The sequence below is a fragment of the Myxine glutinosa genome, chromosome 4 (assembly GCF_964187855.1).
Source record: "Myxine glutinosa chromosome 4, kmMyxGlut1.1, whole genome shotgun sequence".
Classification (NCBI taxonomy): Eukaryota; Metazoa; Chordata; class Myxini; order Myxiniformes; family Myxinidae; genus Myxine; species Myxine glutinosa.
The window spans coordinates 140,964,742-140,990,671 of NC_136264.1; the positions used below are offsets into that span (position 1 = coordinate 140,964,742).

Sequence of the window (25,930 nt, forward strand, 5' to 3'; positions counted from 1 at the left end):
CATCGCTATCAACATGATATCCGGCCGCCATATTGAATTTCAAAATGGCCACCATTTAAATCTGTTATCAGTCATGTTTCAGTCAAGCCTGGTGTTGCTTTAACAGTTAAGGTGGCTGACTTAAGATCTTTGAGTCCTGAGTTTGTGCCCCTGTCGTGCCGTTGAAACAACACTAGGGGGGTTAACTCAGCCTATCATCCTTCTGAGGTGGGCAAAATGAGTACCGGTTTACTGCTAATGGGCACTGCATCAGCAGAACAACCACACTTCCAGGAAATGATGCGACCAGCAGCCACTGACTGGCTGCATACAAAACAACAACAACGTCATATTTCAGCAGAATCATCATAGAAACATGACCTTAGTGTCTAATTTAACATTTCCAGGGACAAGGAATCCATTTCTGCCATATTCAATGTCGTCAGATGATGGTCATATGATCCACCACGTGGTAACCCGGGTTGCCCCGTGATTTTAAATCATTTTACATAATTAATTAATCTATTTTAGGGGGAGTGTAACCCGCGTTCGTGTGATAGGAAAATCCTTTGTGTCACACAAATTGGTGCCCGATGTGTCACAAAGGATTTTCCTATTACACGAGCCAGGGTTACACTCCCCCTAAAATAGATTAATTAATTATGTAAAATGATTTAAAATCACGGGGCAACCCGGGTTACCGCGTGGTGGATCATATTTTAAATCAGGACTGACATTAAAATCTATATTTCTTGATAACTTGGCTGTTATGCGACTGGAAAACAATTATGGTGTCTAGACACACATATCTGGGTCAAATAATCAGTTATTGCCATGACCAGCATAACTATATGATGCCAATATTAAATTGCAAGATGGCTGCCATACAATCCCTATATTTACATAATACGCCAATGGCAATGGATGTACAGAGTTGAGGAATACACAATTACTACATGACGTAGAAAAATTGGTGCCCGATTTAAAAAACCTATACTTCTTGATATTTTGGTTTTCCTCAGCCACTTCGCATTTTTGTCTCGACATTTTATGCAATAATAATGTTTGTGTTTTTTGCCTTCAGGTGAACAAGGTGTTTTCTGCACGTCATCAAAGTTAAGTATTTTCCTAATCGTGTCTTTGTCAAATTTCCTTTAACTTTTCCCTGCAGCATTTTATTCAGTGGTGTATTACAACATGCTGTTCTTCTTCCCACTTAAAAGTCTTCTTCAATTTCCTCAGCAAATCATTTCATTTCAAAAAAAAAATTCAATCCCTTACAGTTCTTCCTTTCTACATTCTCTAAACTCATCTTCATTCCACCCCTCCTCTAACGTTGTAAAACGGATCTCTGACTTGAAAATCACAATAAACTCAGTTTGTAATAAATGTTAGTTTTTCATTAATCATCCAACACTTTCTAAATTCCCCCCTCACCCCTCCCCTCCTAAATCCCCCTCGCCCCTACCCTTCTAATCTCCCCCCTCCCCTCCAAATTTCCCCACTCACCTCTCCCCTCCAAATCTCCCCACTCACACCTCCCCTTCAAAACTCCCCCCTCACCTTCAACACTCCCCACTCACATCTCCCCCCCCCCCCCCCCCCCACCATCTATCTCCAATTCTCCCCTCTCCCCCTCCTCCTCAAAGATGCCTCCTCCCCGCTTCCTTCCAGCTAATACCTCCACCTCCTCTAACCTTCTACTTCGCTCTACCCCCCCCCCCCCCACCCCAACCCCCCCTCCCCCACGCCGCTCTCATACAACCCCTCACTGTGCCTCAGCCCATCACAATCACACCCTTTTGTCCTCCTCATCCTGGATACCTGGATATGGATACCAGACCCGGATCCTGGATACCAGACCTGGATAAAATCACAAACAGGTCAAACAAGTGACAATCTGTCAATTTCCCGACCTGGATCTCAGTCAACGGAGCATCTTCTCTTCTGGACTCGGTTATGACTAACTTCCCTGAAAATGTCTGCTGCTCTTCTTCTGCTCCAATCGGATCATCTGATCATGTGCTTGTTAAAGTGGACATCTCTCTGACCATTCTCAGGTAGCCTGCTCAGCGTCGACGAGTCTGGCATTTCACTCAGGCCAACGGGCATGGTCTTCAAGCAGCCATCAATCATCTGGACTGGTCTCCCATCTCTACCACCTCTGACATCAACTCATCCTGGGAATTCTTCCAAAGTAAATTGCTCTCTCTCATGCACAGATTTATCCCATCTCGTCTTCAGTTGTCATACCCTTCCTCCCGTCCATGGTACACGGAATCTTGTGGTGAGGCTGTTGCCCAGAAACAACTTGCCTTCGTCTCCTGGAAAGCAAATCCAACGGAAGGAAATCTCATTTCCTTTCACAAAGCCCGAAACAAGTGTGTGTCCACCCTCAGGAGAGCCAGGAAACAATATCTCTCCGTTCTCAAGACCGAACTCTCTTATCTGTCTCCCTCTTCCAAATCCTGGTGGCGTCTGGTCAAATCTGTTTCTGGTGTTTGTTCCCCCTCCATCCCCGCCCTTACCTCAAACGGCTACACAGCTGACTCCGCATGTGCAAAAGCTGAATGCAACAACTCTGTGTTTGCCTCTAAATCTTGTGTCCCAAACCCATCCCTCTCTGTACCCACCATACCCAGTCGTACCCAGCTGCTCCTGGACTCCGTGTCCTTTCCTCCTGACAAGGTGGAAAAGTTTCTGTCAACCCTCGACTCTGATTCTGCAACTGGACCTGACGGCATCAGCCCACGGGTCCTAAAATCCTGTTCTTCCGCTCTTTCTCTCCCTCTCTCTGTTCTCTTCACCCTCTCTTTTGCTCAAGGTCAACTGCCATCTGCTTGGAAATCAGCCAACATCACCGCTTTGCACAAAAAATGTGCAAAAACAGATCATAGCAACTACAGACCAATCAGCCTTCTCCCAATTATCAGCAAAGTCATGGAATCCGTCATTGCTCGGACATGAAATCTTTCCTCTTCTCCAATGGCTTGATCTCTGATCATCAATTTGGTTTCAGACCAAGTCACTCTACTCTGGACATGCTGCTTCTGCTGTCTCAACAATGGATGGAGGTCCTCAATGCCAAACAGGAAATTAGAGCTGTCTCCCTCGACATATCACGTGCCTTCGATACGGTCTGGCACCCCGCTCTGCTCACCAAACTCTCCTCCTTTGGTATCCATGGAAATCTCCACGCATGGCTGGCGGACTTCCTCTCTAGTCGTCGTCAACGTGTGGCCCTGAATGGGTTTCTCTCATCTCCTCTTCCTGTTCAAGCTGGAGTTCCCCAAGTCAGTGTTCTGGGCCCTGTGCTTTTTCTGGTCTTCATCAATGATCTCTCTGACTCCCTTGAAAATCCTCTCTATCTCTTTGCTGATGACTCCACTCTCTGCCGCTCCATTCCTCATCCCTCAGATCGGCAGTCTGCAGCCTCCTCATTCTCTGCAGACTTGGACAAAATCACAGACTGGGCAAACAGGTGGAACATGTCTTTCAATCCTGACAAATCTCACACTCTTACGATGACTCTCCGAAAAGACCGACTGGACAACCCTCCCATCTACTTTCTGAATAATCCTCTCCAAGAAGTTCTGTCACTCAAGCTTTTGGGTCTCATTATCTGCCATGATCTTTCCTGGGAAAACCACATTTCCAAGCTGGCCTCCAAAGCCAGTCGCCGACTGGGCATCCTCCGTCGTGCGAAGTCCTTCCTTGGCACACCTGAGCTCCTCACCACATACAAGGCATTCATCCGCAGCTCAATGGAGTACTGCTCTCCCCTCTGGGCTGGTGCTCCTGCCTCACACCTAGCTCGTCTTCACGCTGTTGAAACCAAAGCGTTCAGAATCATTGGAATCTCCCGGGATGACGCTATCTCCGAGGGCCTTTCACTTAATCACCGCAGGCAGGTTGGTGGTCTTTCCGTCTTCTACCGACTCCTCTCCGGTCTTGCTCCCCCAGCTCTCTCTGGGCTCTGTCCCCCAAATATTCCTGCAGGTCGCACAAGATCTGCCTGCAACCCTCTTATGGTTAAACTGCCAAAATCAAGACTCTCTGCTCACCTTCACTCCTTCATTCCTCTTTTCTCCCGCCTCTGGAACAAACTCTCTCACTCTCTTCAATCCCACTCCTCCCCCCAGGTCTTTAAAACGGCTGTTCACCACCATCTCTTATCTTCCCCAATCCAAAACCTTGATCTTTTCTACCCCCGCTAATTTCACCCCAAATCCACTTTTTTGAGGTGACTTTTGACTTCTTTCCTGGAAGTCCTTGGTGTCCTTGCGTTTTTACCTTTCCTGCCTCCCCCCCAGGCCCTCTCCCTCCAAAAACATCTCCCGATGTCCCTCCTCTCAAATGTTGTGTTTGTGTGCTTCCTCCCCTTCTCTCCCCATCTTGTCGACCGCTCCCCTTTTTATATACTTTGTTTGCTTGTTTGTTTGATTTGTTTGTTTGAAAAATGTTAGCTCTTTTACGAGCCTCGACTCTGCATCCAAAAAAGAAAGAAATAAAAAAGTGGGACATATCTTTCATTCCTGACAAATCTCACACTCTCACTATGTCTCTCCGAAAAGATCGTCTGGACAACCCTCCAATCTACTTTCCCAACAATCCTCTCAATGAAGTTCTGTCACTCAAGATTTTGGGTCTCACGATCTGCCATGATCTTTCCTGGGAAAACCACACTTCCAAGCTGTCCTCCAAAGACAGTCGCCGACTGGGCGTCCGCCGTCGTGCAAAGTCCCTTCTGGGCACTTGTAAGCTCCTCACCGCAAACAAAGCTTTCATCCGCAGCTCAATGTAATGCTGCTCTCCCCTCTGGGCTGGTGCTCCTACCTCACACCTAGCTCGGCTTCACGCGGTTGAAACCAAAGCATTCAGAATCATTGGTATCTCCCGCGATGAAGCTGATTCTGCGGGCCTCTCACTTGCTCGCCGCAGGCAAGTTTGTGGTCTTTCTGTCTTCTATCGACTCCTCTCCGTCTTTGCTCCCCCTGCTCTGTCTGTGCTCTGCCCCCCTAATATTCCTGCAGGTCGCACAAGATCTGCCAGCAACCCTGTTCTAGTGAAACTGCCAAAATCAAGACTCTCTGCTCACCTTCACTCTTTCATTCCTCTTTTCTCCCACCTCTGTAACAATCTCCCACACCATCTTCAATCCCTCTCCTCCCTCCAGGTCTTCAAAACAGCTGTTCACCACCATCTCTTATCTTCCCCAATCCAAAACATTGATCTTTTCTACCCCCGTTAAAACACCCCAAATCCACCTCGTTCAATCCCTAACTTATTTCCTGTAATTCCCAGTCGTGTTCATTTGCTTTAGACCATGTACATCCCCTCCCTTCTCCCCCCCCCTCCCCCAGCCCTCCTCCTTCCACAGATCTACCGACGTCCCTGTTCTCTACTGTTGTTGTGCTTGTGTGCTTCCCTCTCTCTCCCTCTCTTGTCTTCCACTCCCTTCATTGTATGTTTTATGTGTCTGGGCATGTTTTCATGTGTAATGTGTTAGCTCTGACACAAGCCTCAATTCTGTATACCAAAAAAAAAAGAAGAAAAAAAGTTCTCCAATTGTTTGGTGGGAAACGAGGTGGTGGTGGCATGATTGTAAATAGTGATCGAGCTTGATCAGCAAGGCTAAAAATCAACAGTTCATGACTTATCGGATTCAAATCAAACATAGCCATCAAATGATGCAGTCCAAACAGACTGGAAAGTGTGCAGTTTGCCAAGAAGGCAAGGAAGAGAGACTCATCTTTCCTGATGAGAGAAATAATACGCTGTTGGTATATGAAACTCTCGCCCATAATATACAACATTTCTACAGTTTAGGCATCATACCGTTAAACATTGACGTAACAAAGCAAGATGATGGCTCGCGCATCAGCAAAACATAACAATCTAACCATGCAGGTTGGCACAAATCTTGACTGGCTGGTATTTTGTACCATGAAACTACAGTAGGTTGAACGATGAGCCCAAAGGAAGAAACAAGAAACAGATCAGACAGATCATGCATAGCGGAACCACACAAAAGGCAAAGAGTTCTTCCGGGCACTCCTATCACAGCAAACTGGGAGACTTTCCTGAGGATTGAACAGAACAAGAATGAGCTGTTTCATTATTTGTCAGACTGTGTAACGTCATACGATGCTGTTGGAAAGGTACTTAGCACACAAAACAAGATTGTGGTGACCACAGGCCAGAATGATATTACGTCATGCAGCACATTGTGCAAATGGAACAGTGGATACATGTATGGTTGTCTTGAGCTGTAGGGAATTTCCAAGCTCTTGAAATTGATGAGCTGTGGCCTGTGGGTCAGCTTTAGTGTTGGTACTCACTCCCACGATATTTCAGTTCATGCCCTTGCCAACGAGCTAGGTGTGAAAGCAAAAGCATTAACGCTATTTCATACCCCAAGTGGATGTGACACCGTGTCCAGTGCTTCCTTGGCCGTGGGAATAAGTCAACGTGGTTAGCATTCCCAGCAGTAACAGAAGCCTTCCTCGCCCTATCAACACGACCAGAATAATTCGACTCACAGACTCTACACGAGATAGAAAGGTTCATCGTAGTCATGTACAGTAGGACTTGTGCACCCAGCAGGGTGGATGAGGCAAGGGAGCAGCTGTTTGCTCAGGGTTCTTGGACCACTGGGAATATCCCAACAACAAGAGCTACTTTTCTCCAACATATAAAAAGGGCTGTATACCAAGCAGGTTATGTGTGGTCACAAGCTCTTGTGGCAGCTCTCCATCTGCCTAGACCTGGACTCTGAGGTTGGAGTGCAACTGATTTAGGATGGAAATCATTCTGAACTGAACTATCAGCGGCATCAAAGTCATGCTGCGAGCTGGTGCACTGCGGATGCAATACGGAGTGTAAACGTCAGTGTAAATGTTCGTCATCAAGTCCACAATGCACTGCGCTATGTAGCTGCATGGGTGCATGTGGCGACACGTGAATTTGGTCGGCAGTATGGTCGTTTTTACCGTATGATGTGCGTTACAATGACTTGTATTTGAATATATGGTTTTCCATGGAATATTGAAGTGGTACTATGCATGTTGTATAACGTAAGTCACTAAACTTTATAATGCATACAAGTATGGGCTTTTCCATTTTAAAATGGGGGGGGGGGAAGTGTGAGGGGGGCAGAAAGATCATTACAAATGTGGAGGTTAAAAATGATACTACATATAATGGTAAGTTCCTCTTAAACCCTATTCAAAATGTGTCGGTGGTGGTCTGAAAAATCTTCCGCTCTGTCATCTCAAATGGAGATTGCTTTTCATAAATATACATGTATTGGCACTACCTTTATGGTCGAGAAAACAACTGTGTAAGTGACAAAAGTAAAACCATATGTACACGTTAATATATATGTATTCATACATGACAAAGAGAGATTCCTCGGCCACAAGAGACACTGAAATCACATTCCTGAAACATGTTTATATGGCAGCCATCTTGAAATTCTGCATAGCTATCATTTGTTTATGATGGTTATTCTTCGTTCGTATGCAGCACAAGGTTAGTATCAATGGCTGAGAGCACGCCAATCAAATAAAGGGGTGCCAATTTGATTCATACAGCTGCATGAAGAAGTAAATGTATTTTATTTGCCAGATGTAGGGCGCCCCTTTATATGAACTTTTCTAAAGCATTACTTGGTTCCTCCTCAGAACACAAGGGTAGTCCAGCATGCACACAATATTTTTTGAATGCCCCTTATTTTGTATTGTTTGGCATTTTCTAAAAGCTATGGAATGTCCTTTCTTTTCTATACTTTGCCACATGGCACGGACCATATAAAGGGGCCTTTTCTATGCCCGTGGCATTTCCCCCAAGAATGAAGGTTATAACATATGTAGATTCATTGACCCCAAAAATATGGGTTTAAGCACAAATATGTTCCCATGCAGCATAGAAGCAAAGTTATCAAAAATATAGATTTTTTGCATATCGCCCACCTTAGATTCCAATATGGCTGTCATCTGAGGATATTTAATATGGCAGAAATGGATTCATTGACCCTTAAAATGTTAAATTAGATACTAAGATCATGTTTCGACGTTGACTACAAGCTGAAATATGACGGATAACAGGTTTACATGGTGGGCATTTTGAAATTCAGGATGGTGGCCAGATCCACGTCGATGGCAATGGATACCGAGTCCTATATGAATCCCCATAGCTTAATGATCATGGATACAAATTTCCATGCTTTTGTCAAATTATGCACAACTCGTATAAATAGGTGGCTTTTAACAGCTATGCCACAGGGCTTCAAGCAGGCAGCGAACCACCATATATTGTCATCAATAATTGTGTCCCATGATATTTATTACCCACATTAACCTTTCCTAACCCAAGCATCTTACTTGCTAGTTTCAATGTTCCTTCCCCTCCTCCCTTTCCTCTTATCCTGTTTGTTAATTCCCTTGATGTTTGTCCCACAGTCAGATCTACCTTGCTCTTCCATGAGCCTTGCTCAAAAAAAGAAAAAAAAATGCATTACTGAGACAGTGAAATCCCATTCTTCCCTCCAAGGGCAGCTCAGATCAATTAAATGAATGTGTGTAAGCATTTCATTCTGTATGATGCAATGCCCTCTGCTGGTTCGGGCAGGAATTTGGCAAGGGTGCTGGCGATCACGCAACGCAACTGATCAAAACAGAAATTTGGATCTTAAGGTGGCTGGTATTTTGTACCATGAAACTACAGTAGGTTGAATGATGAGCCCAAAGGAAGAAACAAGAAACAGATCAGACAGATCATGCATAGCGGAACCACACAAAAGGCAAAGAGTTCTTCTGGGCACTCCTATCACAGCAAGTCATTTGCTATCTCCACCCATGATCTTACCCAACACCAATAACCCTTTATCTATAAGCTCTCTTTCTCATACAGGTTCATCTGTTCCTTCCCTCTCCTCTTTTCGATATATCAAACTCGAGCAGGGGTACCCAGCATTGCCCAGTGTTGCCCAATCTATTTTTCTGGGGATCTAAAACACTTCCCAACACCCACTGAGGAATGCGGTCAGGCACATACAGTACCCTCAATAAGTATTGGTGCGGTGAAGTCAAATTTGTTATTATTGCAACATACAGTACTCAATAAATATGAATTTGAGATCAAAAGATGAATATGACACAAGAGTACAGAAAGTCAGCTTTTATCTCTTGGTATTTCTATACACATATGTTTTACCATTGTAGAACAATAAATAGCACTTTTTATGTTCAGTCCCCCCATTTTAGGAAAGCATAAGTATTAGAACAGATTAACTTAAACTAACTGAAAGTAAATTAAAGTAGTATAATAGTTAGTATTTAGTTGCCTTTGCATGCAATAACTGCATCGAGTCTGTGACCCAATGACGTCAACAAAGTCTTGGTATCTTCCTTTGAGATGCTTTACCAAACCTTTACTGCAGAATTTTTCAGTTGTTGTTTGTTTTGGGGAGTTTCTCACTGTAGTCTCCTCTTCAGCAAGTGAAATGCATGCTTCATTTGGATTGAAACCAGAAGGTTGACTTGACCAGTATAAAACCTTCCACTTTCTCCCCCTGATGAACTTCTTGGTTGCATTGGCAGTGTTTTGGGTCGTTTTCTTGCTGCATGGTGAAGCACCACCCAATGAGTTTAGAGGTATTTTCTTGTACATAGGCAGACAAAATGTTTCTGTACACTTCCGAATTCATTCTGCTGCTGCCCTCATTAGTTACATCATCAATAAAGATGAGTGAGACAGTTCCAGAGGCAGCCATGCAAGCCCAAAGCATGACACTACCTGCCTCCACCAGTCCACCATGCTTCACAGATGAAGTAGTATGTTTTAGATCATATGCACTTCCTTCCTTTCTCCACACTTTCCCATTTCCATTACTTTGGTAAAGGTTTATCTTGGTCTCATCTGTCCATAAAACTTTGTTCCAGAACTCCACTAGCGCACATCTGTACTTATTGGCAAATTCTAATCTGGCCTTTCTATTTTGGTGCTGACGAGAGGTTTGCATCTTGTGGTGTAGCTTTTGTAATTCTGCTGTCAGTCTTCTGCGAAAGTTAGATTGTGGCACTTTCACCCCTGCCAGTTCAAGATGGTGCCAGTACCAAATGACCTATGACATCATAATTGTCACTAAAAAAAAATTCTACATGAATAGACTATGGTATACGATGGTGAAAATTTTGTGTCAATAGGACCAACACAGTTGCCCAGAAACTTTTTGTGTCAAACAGTTGCCCAGAAAATGTATTTTAATAATGCAGACACATACGTACGTACGACATACGAAGGTACGTACGTACGATAAACAATCGCTTATCCCCGCTTTTCACTTCGCGAGCGCAGGGTAAAAGCGTTAGTCCTTTGAGTATATGCATGCATACTCACTATGTATGCAAGCAAACACAATGAGATGTAAACAAGCAAAAAAAAAAAACACAAGACAAAAAAACACACGAACCTGTTTGGTAGTTCTGGCCCATTGGCTGAGGTGGTGCAGGGTAACCAGGGAACCCCGGAGCAGCATGACCAGAACCACCAAAGCCAGGGGCACCACCAGGAGGTGCTCCATAACCGGGAATACCTCCAGGTCCTGGTTGTATGAGAAAGATTAATATTAAAGAATAAAAACATGGAATGGATAAGAAGTAAATAGCACAACATAATTGGGTTCATCTGTAGGGTCAGATAGTTGTGAGGATGAGGAACAAAAGGAATTGATTGTTCGATGGGCAATGTGCCAAATCTTGGAGAGGGAAGGAAAAATAGAGTGTGATCAAAGTCAAAAAGGATGTCGACACAAAAATAAAGATATAAGAGCACTATTACGAAAGATTAAAGTTCCCTTCACCCACAAGTAATACCTGCTGGAGGGAAACTGGGAAAACCACTAGGTGCGCCAGAGCTTGGAGGACCACCCCAAAGTTGGTTCATTCCAGGAGCACCCATGGGTGGCATTCCAGGAGCACCCATGGGTGGCATGCCTCCAGCAGGACCAGGTGGGTAGGCCCCCCCTCCATAAGGTGGCTGCATAGGAGGATATCCTCCACCAGACGGTGGATACCCTCCACCGGACGGTGGATACCCTCCACCGGACGGTGGATACCCTCCACCGGACGGTGGATACCCTCCACCGGACGGTGGATACCCTCCACCGGATGGTGGAGGGTAGGAACCCTGTGCATAAGGGTCTTGCCCTGCTCCATTCGGGTAGCCCCAAGACTGTACTGTAGTAGGCTGAAAAACATGGTCAAGAGAAAAAATAAATATATTGCATTAAGTCATGATATAAATAGAGCTTAGAGGATATGTTAACTTTCTTGGGTTTCCCTTAGAGTGTAAATATGACAACTAATTGCAGAACAAAGGACAACATTTGATGTTTTGGGGAATCAAGTTTGTCCTCTTTTAGTCTTTTGTGCAAGGTTTGCATACTGGCAAATATTTTGAATGTTCTATTTTATTGAATCAAACTGAAATGATCATATTTTGCCAATTAATGCCAATCAAAAACAACTGATCAAAATTAATTCTACCTTGCTCATCCATGAGCCACGCTTCTTGAAAGAAAAACTAGAATGGCACTCAGTAGAGAGCATACCTCCGCCAGGCTGAACATTTTATGTTTTGTATCCCACTGATAGACCGGATCTGGATTCGGACCTGAACTAAAATGTAATCGGCTTGTTCTTGTCACCTAACCAACTCGTCCACCTCGTCTAATCATAATTCTTCCATAACTTTTTGAAATATCGTGCAAAGTATCGGTTTTAGCCCCATCACTCAATGGTGAAGAATCACTTAAAAATTTAATAATTCTCATATCCGAATCCATATTCAGATCTTCATCAGAATCGAATAGATTCGTCCTTGTCACACACACAACCTCTCCACCAAGTTGCATCCAAATCCATCCATAACTTTTTGAGATATCGTGCTATATGCCGGATTTAGCCCTCTCTCCCAATGGTGAAGAATCACTTTAAAAATTACACCAGCCGGATCCGAATCCGGATCTTCACCAAATTCTAATCATTTCGTCATTGTCACATACGCTACATCTCTGCCAAATTGCGTTCGAATCTGTCCACAATTTTTTGAGATATTTTGTTCACAAACAAACAGACAGACAGGGGTGAAAACATAACCTCCATCCACCTTCAGTGGCGGAGGTAAAAATGATCAAAAATATCATGCTTGTTAGCAGCAAACTATTAATGTCATCCTTACCGGATATGCCCCATCAGCAGGTGGGTAGGGTGGCATCCCAGGATAAGCCATGCTGCAAGTAAAGAGGAAACAAGTGATGCACTCAATGAAAAACAAACACAATAGTCACGTGTACAAACACAATAGTACAATGGTGAATGCAAAACGAACCCAAGTCACGTTGAAGAAAAAGTGATTATGTTTAAGTTTAAGCAACGTGATTATGCCAAATGTTTGAGTAAGCAGTTCACAAGTGAAACAGAAGTCAAATTTCTGAAACAGAAAATTGCCTACAATCTAATTTCCCCCCAGAAATAGGGGCAATACCCCTGGGCACTCACCTGGTAGGATAAAGCAGTATACTACACCGACTAAAGGTATTTTAAACAGTATCACGGTATTTAAACCAATTTCAATGGTTGCGAGAAGACAGGGTAGCATGGAGAATCATTCTTGGGTAAAATGCCAAACAATACAAAATAAGGGGCATTCAACAAATCTCATGTGCATGCTGGACTGACTACCCTTGTGTTCTGAGGAGGAACCAAGTAATGCTCTGGAAAAGTTCATATAAAGGGGTGCCAATTTGATTCATACAGCTGCATGAATAAGTAAATGTATTTTATTTGCCAGATGTAGGGCGCCCCATTATTTTTAACCCTTTATCAACAAATCAACAAAGTTACATAAACAACAAAGCAGGATATCTCAAATAGTCGTGGACATATTTGGACGAAACTTGGTGGACAGGTTGTGTGTGTGTGACAAGGACGATTCAATTCGATTTTGGTGAAGATCTGATTATGGATTCGGATATGAGAATTATTTAATTTTTAAGGGATTCTTCACCATTGGGAGATAGGGCCAAAAACTATACATTGCGGGACATCTCAAAAAGTTATGGATGGGTTTGGACGAAACTTGGTGGACAGGTTGGGTGTGTGACAAGGACGATTCAATTCGATTTTGGTGAAGATCTAATTATGGATTCGGATAGTGAGAATTACTTAATTTTTTAAATGATTCTTCACCATTGGGAGATAGGGCCAAAATCGATACATAGCAGGATATCTCGAAAAGGTATGGATGGGTTTGGACGAAATTTGGCAGAGAGGTTGTGTATGTTACAAGGACGAAATGACTAGATTTTGGTGAAGATCCGAATTCGGATCCGGCTACAAGAATGTTGAGTGATTCTTCATCATTGGGTGGTAGGGCAAAAACCGATATAAAGCAGGATATCTCAAAAAGTTATGGACGGATTTGGACGAAACTTGGTGGAGAGGTTGGGTGTGTGATAAGGACTAATCGTTTCGATTTTGGTGAAGATCTGAATATGGATTCGGATACAATAATTATTTAATTTTTAAGTGTGAAATAAATGTTGTTTGTGAAATAAATGTTAGCTCTTTCACGAGCATATTTCACGAGCACGAGCACGAGCTCGATTCAGCATACAAAAAAAAAAAAAAAAAAAAAAAAAAAAAAAATTCCCAATCGATCTCGATTCAGTATACAAAAAAAAGAAAAAAAAAAAAAAATCTCCCAATCGATCTCGATTCAGTATACAAAAAAAAGAAAAAAAAAAGTGATTCTTCACCATTGAGAGATCGGGTGAAAAGCGATATATAACACGATCTTTTAAAAAGTTACGGACAAGTTATGAATAAACTCGGTGAACGAGTTGATTAGGTGACAAGAACAAGCCGATTCGATTTTGGTTCAGGTCCGAATCCAGATCCAGCCTATCAGTGGCATACAAAAAGTAAACTGTTCATCCTGGCGGTGGTCTGCTCTCTACCGAGTGCCCTTATAGTTATTTATCGATTTTAATTGTGCAATTAATCAATCAATTATTGTGCACCTCTCCCTCCCAATACAGTCTCTATGTGCTGCAGAAGGCGTCCCGGCAATACCGCGCTGGAGGATATTTATTTATTTATTTGCCATGGGGGCAGTGTACTTTGAATGCATCTGTACTTGCTTTCTTAATTTTTTTAATTTAAAACGAGAGAAGAATCTTTGGTATTTGGAAAGTCGCAATGGAAATCTCCAAACAATCTTATTTGTTGCAAAAGCTTCATAAAAGTCATTGGAAGAACAACGACACAGGCACAGTTCTAACATTTTACTGAATATATTCACAAGTCCGGGGTGTGTCACAGTCTCCAAAATCCAATTTACTACGAGAGTGAAGGTGCACCAAGGCTAGATTATAACAGCTTTTACGTATTCTGATCAAAGTTAATGTCTTCCTGCCTCTTCTCCCATCTCTAACCAGTTTCCACTGGTTTCTTAACAATAGACTCCGATGCAAAACCAACTCTATGAGCTCAAGATCTGCTTCAACGCCCCATTTTCAAACGTTGTAGCCTGGACATGTTGTTATTTTTCTCCCCACTCGGGAATGCCGCAAGATCTAGCAGCACCATCTGCATCCACTATGTTGCACTTGCATCGTATTTTGAACAGTTACAATCGAGCCCGTGGAGTCTTGCTTGCAGAAAGGGCCTGAACATCGGCAGCTGTACCTGAACAATTGGGATGGCCAGCCCAAAGTCCAGTTCCTGAATGAACATGGTTGGTTGTTTAAGTGAAAGACAAAGGCACAGGACAAAAACATAAAAGACAATGGCAGAGGCTATAAACATAAAAGACAATGGCACAAGACATAAACATAAAAGACAAAGGCACAGGACATAAACTTGATGATTATCCATGTGCTGACTTGAATAATTTATGCGGTTCCTGGCACCGATTACGAATTCCTTTCTCATGGAATTGCAATGCCTCGCCCCGTAAAGTTTCATATGCACTGACAATCCCAAACAAAAAAAAAAAATCATTTACCCAAACATTTACTCACCCATTTACCACATTTCCTCAAATGGTGAACGTTTGTAACATTGGGAGGTACCATTGCCTTAAGTCCCATTGGGAGGGATAGGATAAGTCAGTAACTTTGTAGACGTCAAAGACCCGATTGGACATTTTTAAGCAAGGTTTAAGCACGAAGCAAACAGCCAGTTTGGTCTATTTATTAACATTAAATGAGTAAGACTAAAGCATCAATACCAAACACCATAAGCTTGTAACTTGTTGGCACATAGCATTATGGCATTATAGATCCCAAAAGGCATTTAAGGAAATTATACAGGGAGAAAAACGCCAGGGAAGAAAGAGTGTATTATAGATGGAGTAAAGATGCATTTTTATGGATGGAAGAGTATGGTGTTACGGATTCGTCACTTCCGTTGTTGTGGTTTTCATCCACTTGACATATTTCTGATATTATGTACTATTATTGTCTTCAAAAGGTTTATTGTTCATGAACAGTTATCAAAAGTTACAAAGGTTAACTTTAAATGATACAGGAAACCGAACGGGAAGACGACAGGGTGGTGAAGAGGGAGAGGCGTGACGAGCAAAGTCGGAAAAGACACGTGACGTCGAGCTCCGTAGCGAGCGTTGTCTATCGAAGGTCGCGAGGGAATTTTGAGTTCCTTGAAAGGACATCCTGCGAGAGGTATTATCGCTGGGATTGAGAAACCTGCGTAGTCAGGTTTAGGCTGAGATTCCGACGAATCCTTGCCTGGCCGCATCGACTCAAGCAAGAGCCGTCGGCCATTTTGAACCTCGTGCTTCGTTCCCCGACCAAGGTTTTGCTACGCGTCAGCTCTTCTCAACATCCTATTGTCTGTCGGGGATGTGTGGGCGCGACCGCTTCGTCTCCAATTACGTTGCGGTTCGCCGATTGAACTGTGAACGTGCACGTCTGGAGGGGGCCTTTGGGACTTCCCATCCCGCTGCCAGTTTATCTTTGGTTTGGACCACGTGACTGTCTACGCTTTGCCTACGCTTCATTACTCGCCTCATCGTCTCATCACTGCTCACAGGAGGGGATCACCTTGGAGTTATAGAGACATTGAGGAGGGTTCTTTTTCACTCACTGGGAACACAGTGAGTTATCTGACTTTAGCTGATGGTACCATCTTAAGATGTATGAAGTGTACTTTTGATTGCTATTGCATTGGTTGTACCGTTATTCTGGTGTGATTTTCAATACAATATTTGTTTGTTTATAATCATGGGTGTGGTTTCACTATTGATTTCTAACTCAGAGTAACGTATTTTTCTGCCGTGGCTCCTCTCGGGGTTCGGAGGTATATCGAGACCAGGAGGTCGGGGAGGAACACGTAACAATGGAAAGAAGAACTTTCGTTACACTGCGGTCTTAGCAATCTTCTATGGTGCGGGAGTGGTCTATCGGACACTGAGGCTTTGGTTCATGTGGGCGCCGCAACTGAACGGGAATCTACTCGAGGCCAATGTGCCTGGTGATAGTGTGCATAGCGGAAGCAGGACGCATTACATGTGCATCTTTTTAGCCATGACGATTCTGCTCAGGCCATGCTGAAAGCTGATCGGGCCAAGGACTGGCTTAGGCCAACTTGGCCCCGAAGAGCCCAAGTGTACCGTCACAAGTCACCGCAGTAAGGTATTCTCTTTGACATGCTCCTGAAATGTATCACCCTGGACCAGCTTGAGTTCCTCCCTTGAACCTCAAAGATAATGGAAAAGAAACTTCTTCAAAGCCCACAAGCAAAGGAACGGCCGAGGAGAAGGTTCGCCTTGTGTACGTCTTCCGTTTCGTTTTTTTCTTGTATTCAATATTTGAACATTTCACTCTGTGCAGAGAATGAATTCAATGGCCTTGTTTCAATGGAATCAATGGCTGTAATGGGATAAAGTTTATAAGTGGGTACTTTGGTAACTAATGACCAACCAGAACTAAAATGTTATGATGACTGTGCGTATCTAATATATAACTACCAGAACGTGTTATGATTACTATTATTATTTCGTATGCAGTCTGTGACTGCTCGTTGCATCATTGCTGGGAGCACGGCTGTACCGCTGATACGGTGCCCCCCGTTCCCAGTAAGCTGGTACTCATTTTTACCAACCTCAGAAGGATGACAGGCTAAGTCAACCCACCTGATGTTATTTAACGGCCGAACAGGGGCTCAAACTCAAGACCCGAAGATCTTAAGCCCATGTTATGATGTGTAAATACCAGAATGTGTTACGAATAACTAAAGTGTTATAATGAATGTGCATACCTAATATGTAAATATCAGAATGTGTAGATGTATTTATGTGAACAGATAATAAATCATGCCGTGAATGCTTGTGTATTTATCTGCAGTTTAAAATAAATGGGTGTCTTCTTGCAATCCAAGAATACCTCCAACTTATAAGAATCCATAGTTGGAGTTTAAATGGCATAAAAATTCAAATGGTTAAAGAGTAAGTGAGTGAGTGAGTGAGTGAGTGTGTGTGTGTGTACGAGAGTTCGGTCAACTACAGGGTAAAGAATTCATCAGAGCCAGATGGGCTGTATGCGTAAGGTGGGTGAGAAGGTGGCACAACAACACACCGACTTCAAAAAGGGGGCATGTAAAGACGATTGGGAGAAACAGCCAGAGAGCAAACCACAGTGTTGTATGTCCTGTGGGGTTGGACTTCAGCAGGGAAAGAATGTGAGGAGGAGAGTGAAATGGCCAGGTATGGGAGAGAATGTATGTAGTGGTGTCTGGGGCACTTCAGAGTTTGAAAGGAAGGGTGGAGGATAGATTGAGAAATATGAATGAGATCATGTTTGAGTATGCGCTGTCACGTTTGGAGTGAAGGAGTGTGTCGAGAGAGGTGAGGAGGAGGCACGGTTGAGCAGGAGGCAGAGGGAAATCCAGGAGCTTGAACGGAAGATGGCAGAGGAATGGACTTGGTGTCGATGATGCAGGAAAGAGTAAGGTTGGTGAAGTTGAAGAGGGTGGAAAGGATGAAGAGACGAAGGAAGGAGAGGCAGAGGAAGGGAATGAGGTTCTTTGAGAATCCCTTTCAATTTATGAAGGATCTGTTGGAGCAGTCTCAATCTGGTGCACTGAAGGTACCGAAGGAAGAGTTGGAAGGTCACCTGCGTGTCATGTACACAGAAACAAGGAGGGACGAATTGGTACAGGACATAGAAGGCTTGGTGACCAAACCCCCTCCGACCCCCACACACCCTTGTGTGAGGCCGCGACCACCTAGCCGATGTTACGCCCCACACAGAGTTGTCTTTGTGCCCCGAGTTTGGAGTTTGTAACTTAAAAGATGTGGCTGTGCGTAGATCACATACAAACAGAGAGAGATTTTGTATTTTATAGGTTATTATTTTATAGGTAACTAGCAGAAGTACCCGGCATTGCCGGGCGGGGGAGGGGAGGGGAGGGGGAAGAGGAGGGGAGGGGAATGGGGGGGGAGGGGAGGAGAGGGGGGGGAGGGGAGGAGAGGGGGGGAGGGGAGAAGAGGGGGGGGGAAGTACCCGGGATTCCGTGTATAAACGTGAGGGAGAAGAGGGGGGAGGGGGGGGAAGGGGGAGGGGAAGGGGGAGGGGGAGAGGGGGAGGGGGAGGGGGGTGGGAGGGGGAGGGGAAGGGGGAGGGGGAGAGGGGAGGGGGGAGGGGGGGTGGGAGGGGGGAGGGGGAGGGGGGAGGGATGGGAGGGGGTGGGGGTGGGAGGGGGGATGGGGAGGGGGGAGGGCGCGCGAATCGTCGAATCACCACGCTGCTCTGCCACCGATTCAGATTCCGTGCATAATATTCCTCGCTGAAAAAAAATATGGATCTAAAGATGAAAGAAAAAAAAACCTATGTGGTGTAAATGGCAATGTTCCTCACTGAAATGTGAAAAAACGCAATCGCGCAGCAAGGAACATCACGTGATCGCTCTGAGCGATCGATTGCAACTCTGCGTCGTGTCGTGGGCGTGGCCAACGTGGCCTCATGCTCCCAGGTGATTGGCTAACTCGAGCTCGAGAGAGCCATAATGCACTACGTTATGGCAAAAAATATGGATCTAAAGATGAAAGAAAAAAAAACCTATGTGGTGTGAATGGAAATGTTCCTCGCTGAAATGTGAAAAAACGCAATCGTTTTTCGCTCTGAAATACGTGCGAACGCGTAACTGAGTTAATGGCGGCAAGGAACATCACGTGATCGCTCTGAGCGAATCAGCGCGCTGCTCTGCCATTCCGGTCATAATATTCCTCGCTGAAATGCGCTGAGGTAAAAATATGGTAAAAAAATATTATGAAATAAATTTTTAGGTCGGCCATGTTCTTCCCAGGCTCAATGGCCATGTTTGTGCCAAATATCAAGTACGTGAGCCTCTCCGTTTAGGAGTCTATCGGTAACATTACACACACACACACACACACACAAACTGTGTTTTATATATATAGATTAAGGTGAAGATTTCAGTTTTAAAAAAAGTGTTTGTTTTTTTTCAAAAAAAATTCAAATATTGCTTTTATTCAAAAAAAATTCAAAGCAAACCCCATACAAACAGTTGGGGTAGGTGCGGACTGGACGTTTAGTATGATTTCACAAAAGTTTGAGTGAGTAGTTCAGTAAATAACATACCAATACAGTAGTCAAAACATGATTTAGATAAGGCTTAATGAAAGTTTGGTGACTGCAATGACATAAATGAAGTTTGGTGACTGCTTAATGGCCAGTAAACATGCAATTCCAATCCTCACTAACCTTATCTGTTTATAGGTAGGTGCCTTGGTCGATCATCCCTTGTTTGTTTGTTTGTTTTTGGAGGGAGCGGTATTCACAAGATTGAGGCTTGTGGAAAAGAGAGATGGCATAAGGTATTAACTGACAGTGGAGCAGTGGTGGGGAAATAGATCGACTTAAGGAAGGGAACGAACGACCAGGAACAGATGCGAAAGACGAAGGAAGGAAGGAAACACTGCAACCCGCAAACGAGAAAGAGCAATCCGAGATTGCAAACCCTCGCCAGGACGTGTTTTCAGTGTTTTTTAAAGCTTTTGTGTTAAAACAAATATGGCGGCTGAACCACGTGACCGATGACATCATTATTTTTTTCCTCCACCAATTTATCCCTTATTTCAAAAGCTCAAGAAATTTCATCTTGATCGGATGAAGTTTTGTACTTGTCGAATTATGACGTCATAATGGAGGCACCTATGACATCATCATTAACATATTTTATTCCCCATGGAGAGTTCTTTACAACGAGCCATGTCTCAATTTTTTCTATGCAGCGCTTTCGGAGATGTAGAGGTGCAAAGTTTTTCGGTTTTCCAAGATAGCACCCGTACCACGTGACCTATGACGTCATAATTGTCAATAAAAACATTCCACAGGTGGAGTTGCACCCATGGTGAAAATTTGATGTCAATCGGACCAACGGTTGCAGAGAAGATCATATTTATTGTGCGGACAAACAAACAAAGTCAGACAGACAGACAAACGGACTCAAATGCAATACCCTCTCCTCTGGCGAGGGTAATAAGAGGGTTGGGTAGGAATGGATAATAAATATTATCAATAAGAATGTGGGGGAGGGGGAAAGGCGTGAGAGGTGACAATTTGGTGGTGCAAATGCCTGCTTGATGCCGTCGAGTGAAGAGTTGGATGGAACAGCCTCTGAAAAGCCTCCGAAGAAGAAGACCGACAAGATTGGAAGTGAGGAAGTGAGGACTTGCTTGGAAGTGAGGACCAAAAGAGTTGAAATCTGCAATCGGCCTGGAATTTTGAATTTGAATTCGTTTTGTGAAGAACAAATTTTAATGTCAAGTAGCTATTTGTCAATTGGTGGAAGTCTAACAGGTCAGAAGTTTTCAAGGAATTATACTCGAAATGGAGATTTTTACTCAACACATTAACCCCGTAAGTTATATTTTAGTTGTTAATCCATGCATATAAATGTGTTGAAGTTTCATATTATTCATATTAATCAACATAGGGGGAGAGGGGTTGGGAATCAGGCAGTGTATTGCATACATGTAGGCGTGGGTCATGAATGTAGAGCAGCAACGAAGGCTGGAAAGGGTGGAAATGCGAATGGTTCGGTGGATGTGCGGAGTGTCGTTGAGAGAGAGGAAGACAAATGATGAATTGCGAAAGATGATGGGAATAGAGCCTGTGATTGATGCTGTGAAGAGGAACAGGATTTTTTTGTTTTTTTTTGTATACTGAATCGAGGCTCGTGAAAGAGATAACATTTATTTCACAAACAAATCAACCAGACAAACAAAATATACAAAAAGAGGGAGCAGAAGACAAGATGGGGAGAGAAGGGGAAGCACACAACCACAACATTTGAGAGCAGGGAGAAGTGTGGGAGGGAGAGGGCTTGGGGGCAGGAGGCGTGGGAATGAGATGGTTTGGTCATGTGTTGAGGAAGGATGAAAGTGACTGGTTGAGAAGAGTGATGGAAATGAATGTAGAAGGAAGTAGAGGACGGGGAAGACCGAGAAAGACTTGGCTAAAGATGGTGGAAGAAATAATGCGGGCAAGGGGGTTAATAAGGAGAGATGCAGAAAATAGGGCAAAATGGAGAAGATTGTCATGGGGACCGCAAGGCTAACCCCTGCTCTAGCAGGGAAAATGACCTTAAAATGCATGTTGGTGTTGTTGTTGTATTGCATACATGTAGGCGTCTTGCCAATCGCTTTGTAAGTCATATTCAATGAACCACGGCCTACATAACAGTTCCAATCTGCTGTGCATTACAGCTCAGAATTGGCCGTGTACCGAAACCGCAGCCTACGGTTTGGGTACACGTGCCAAATTTCTCAATGCAGCAGGAGTCAACAACAGCGGCAAGCATGTCTACTAAGACGTTCCATGAAACATAGCCCCATCTGAGGGGTCATGTTTCAAATCCCAGATATATCCCAGATAAAATAACAAAGTGCAAAAAAACCAAAAACAAATTATGAGCAATACCAAATTCATTCTAAACAACCGGTTTTCTAATTCTTAACACTCAGTCTCATAGGAATCCAGTTTATTTCAATAGTGGTAAAAAACAAAAACGTAGATTTAAATGTTGGCATTCACAAACATGTTAAAAAGCATCCATAATCTGTCAACAGTAATTACCAAGTTGCTCTTTCTTACTTGCAAAATCGAAGATTTTTCAAGTATATTGGTTGGTCTTGTGCGTTATTTTCTGTTTGTTTGGCTGTCCATCGCATACAGGTCACGATTTTAAACCAATCTTCACGAAACCTTACCAGATTGTCGAGTCGGTCATAAGGAAGAAGCCTATTGATTTTTGAGGCCGAAGATCATCTTCAGGTCAAATTTCTAAAAGTGTCATTTTTCATCCGATTGACTTGAAAATTGAACAGCATTTGCATATTGAGTCACTGAATTGGGAAACCAACTATTTTTATGGTCAAAAGGTCAACCCAAGGTCAAACTTCTAAAATCATCAATTTTGATCTGAAAAATCATCAATTTTCATCCGATTGACTTGGCAATTAAAGAGCAATTGCATATCGCCTCACTGAATTGGGAAACCAATATTTTTGATGTCAAAAGGTCAAAGGTCAACTCAAGGTCAAACTTCTAATATCAATTTTCATCTGAAAAATCATCAATTTTAATCCGATTGACCAGAGCTTTGATTGAGATCGTCAAATTTATTTTTAATGAAATGGACAATTTGATGTATCCATGGCAACTTTTTTGGGGGGAGAGGTGGATTTTGCAAGTACCGTGCTGTGCATGACGTCTTCTTGTTTGGTCTTTTTTTTTTTTTTTACAAAGACTGAGACTCGTCAGCAATGACAAAAAACAACGGGACAAGGGACATGCATATAAAACAGCATGTATAGTAAAAGGAAGATGGCGGAAGCATGGTTATCAATGGGCATTGGAGAAGCCATACGATTGTGATGATTTTCAGTCTTGGATGACTTGAGCATAACACAACAGGAAATCGAATGAGATAAAACAACAAAACGCCGGAAAAACGTGCAATGTGTGGAAAACATTGGAAGGCCAGCAGCAAACCAAAGGGATTCCAGTTTCACCGAATTGGTAGTTGACCCTCGTTTCGTAAGGCCATTCACATGAGACATGCAAACCACCCGATCAATCTGTTTATAGTGGAATAGTTGTTGCCAAGACAGTAAGCACACACTGATATAACAAGCAGCGCAACCTGGTCTTAAGGAATCTCAGAAAAGACCAGACTGTTTGCTACTCACAATCCAGGCAGGAATCTGCAGTTTGTTCATGATGCCGATGAGAACTCGCTTACTCTTAGTGAAGGACATCTTGAGACCATTAAACGTCCACAAACTACTGCTAGAATACGAGACACCCAGTTTAACGTCCATCAGAGGGACGCTAAGGTGCGCACACTAACGTATCATCACAGTTTAACCGGATATCTACACACAGCACAGAAATAGTCTTGAACAAAGCACCAAAACCCAAAATGTAAATAACCGCACCCATGCAAAAGCAGGAGAACCGCAGGAAGAGAAGTCTGAGCCAGCCGTGTTTGTTTAAGGCCAGTGACATAATTTATAAGCGTAGTGAATACTTTTCTTAAAAACATAATTGTATAAAGGTTTACACAAAAAATATCAATATTCTCATGTTATTGCTTTTATTTTGCACCACGTGAAATAAAGGGTTACATTCATAGGTGTCGCAAGACTGCATGGTCTCAATCTATCTGCACCGGCAGACTGGTGAACTCAAAAACTTGAATTTAATCCAAAAACAAAGCAAAAAAGTGTCAGTAACTGAAAACGTCAACATGGCATGGAAGGCAACAAAGCATCCATGGATTTTACTGTTGCTCCTCTCCACTCTTCCTCTCCACTCTTCTACCCTCCTTCCCATTTTCAGATATCGTTGGAAGGACCATTCATGAAGGTCACTCCTGCAAACTGCTCATATTTGCTAGACGATTCTACATTCGGAAGAAACTAGACATCTCTTGCACCCCGCCTATCCGGACTGGAACCAAAATCTAATCGGCTTGTTGTTGTCACTTACCCAACTCATCCACCAAGTTTTGTCATAAGTCGTCCACAACTTTTTGAAATATCATGCTATATATCGGTTTTTGCACTATCTCTCAATGGCAAAGAACAACTAAAAACTCTCCAGATCTCCGGATCCAGATCTTCACCAAAATCTAATAATTTCGTCCTCGGCACATACCCAACCGAGTTGGTTAGGGTTCGGGTTAACTCTGCGCATGCTAACCTCTGCGCATGCAGGATCGGGATGAATTCAGAGCCAAAGTACTGCTAAACTACAGGTTGGTTTTACGATTCATGTTCAAAATATAACATTCAATTGAAATTTCATTGTTCCTCGATCATAAATAGACATTTGGAAATGCACGGACAGACAGACAGACAAAGTGAATCAATTGTTTAACCCTGCTTTTTGTCTCACACCATGGGGCAAAGATCCTGCACAACAATCACCGTGGACAGTTTCCACAATAAAACAATGAAAACACGTCCGATTACTTTTAAATTAAGTCTTGTTCCTCATTATACTTGTGTGAAGTTACATAAACAGCAATTTGAATATAACCCAAATACCTTATGATTGCAAGAAGAGTGAAAGTAACTTACAAAGTGAAATTTCCCTATGAAGTGTAACGTAATGGGAATTTATGAGTGGAGAACACTTGCAATGACCTTTTTTAAATACAAAATACAGGGTTATGGAAGTGCAAGGTGAGGGGCTATGAGGGAGACAGGCTGGCAGTGGGGTGGTTGGGAAACCACCACACACAAACAAGCAAGTGGAGAAACGAACGAGAAAAGGAAGAAGGGAGAGAAAGAAAGATAGTAACCTGAATGTAAGAGAGGCAAATGACAAGAAAATTAATAGGGGGAGAAAAGATCACATTACTTTGAGCACATGTTCTGCAGTAACACCGCTTGATGAAGAGATGGAAAAAAAAATCAACAATACAACAACTGCTGGAATCACTCACAATACAAGGAAATCTCAATACAGGAAGAGGCAGATAGGCCCATCCTGTCTGTGGCATAGCCACCCCTCCACGCACCCACAACCTCAAACTAATCATCCAATCCATGAGCACACGGCACAACCCCAATCCAACCTGACATGGACAGCTCAATGGGAGGGACAAAAGACAACGGAGGGTGGAGGGTAGGGGAATACGTACAGTCACGTGAACAAGTAAGTACACCCCATGTAAAGTTTTGACTTTTTCAACATATTTCAACATACAGCTATTTGATCTTCATTTCAACAATATTGATAGATAAAGGTGATATAATATAACAAATATCATGAAACATTTACATTTTGTAGACCATTGTATAATTTAAATAAACATAGATGCAAATTTCGCATGTGGAAAAAGTAAGTACACCCCATGAAATGTTTTTTTAATCTTTTTAACATATGTGGACATATCAATATTTGATCTTCATTGAAACAGTATCTATAGATAAAGGTGGTGCTGATGTGTGGCATGCTGATGAGGGGAGTGTCGTTGAAGCTGAAGGGAAAGGTGTATGCTGCATGTGTGAGAAGTGTTATGATTTATGGGAGCGAGACATGGGTAATGAACGTAGAGCAGCAACGAAGGCTGGAAAGGGTGGAAATGCGAATGGTTCGGTGGATGTGCGGAGTATCGTTGAGAGAGAGGAAGGCAAATGATGAATTGCGAAAGATGATGAGAATAGAGCCTTTCATTGATGCTGTGAAGTAGGAACAGCTTGAGATGGTTTGGTCATGTGTTGAGGAAGGATGAAAGTGACTGGTTGAGAAGAGTGAATGAATGAATGATCGTTTTTAAGGCCATTTTCCCCGCTAAAGCGGGGGTTAGCCTTGCGGGCCCCATGACAA

At 43.2% G+C, this 25,930-nt stretch overlaps 1 protein-coding gene across 2 annotated transcripts in view; it reads right to left on the reverse strand.

Moving 5' to 3' along the window:
- The window catches only part of ANXA7 (annexin A7), a 173,003-nt gene that overhangs the window by 120,449 nt on the left and 26,624 nt on the right, over positions 1 to 25,930 (reverse strand). For both annotated transcript variants that reach the window (XR_013623204.1, XM_068113594.2), the window contains exons 2-4: positions 12,223 to 12,274; positions 10,857 to 11,229; positions 10,454 to 10,585 (exon numbers count right to left, since the gene is read on the reverse strand). Coding sequence is in view for 1 of the 2 variants with exons in the window: in XM_068113594.2 (XP_067969695.1) it covers positions 10,454 to 10,585; positions 10,857 to 11,229; positions 12,223 to 12,273 (556 nt within the window). In the remaining variant the exon portion in view is untranslated. The remainder of the gene's footprint in view (positions 1 to 10,453; positions 10,586 to 10,856; positions 11,230 to 12,222; positions 12,275 to 25,930) is intronic.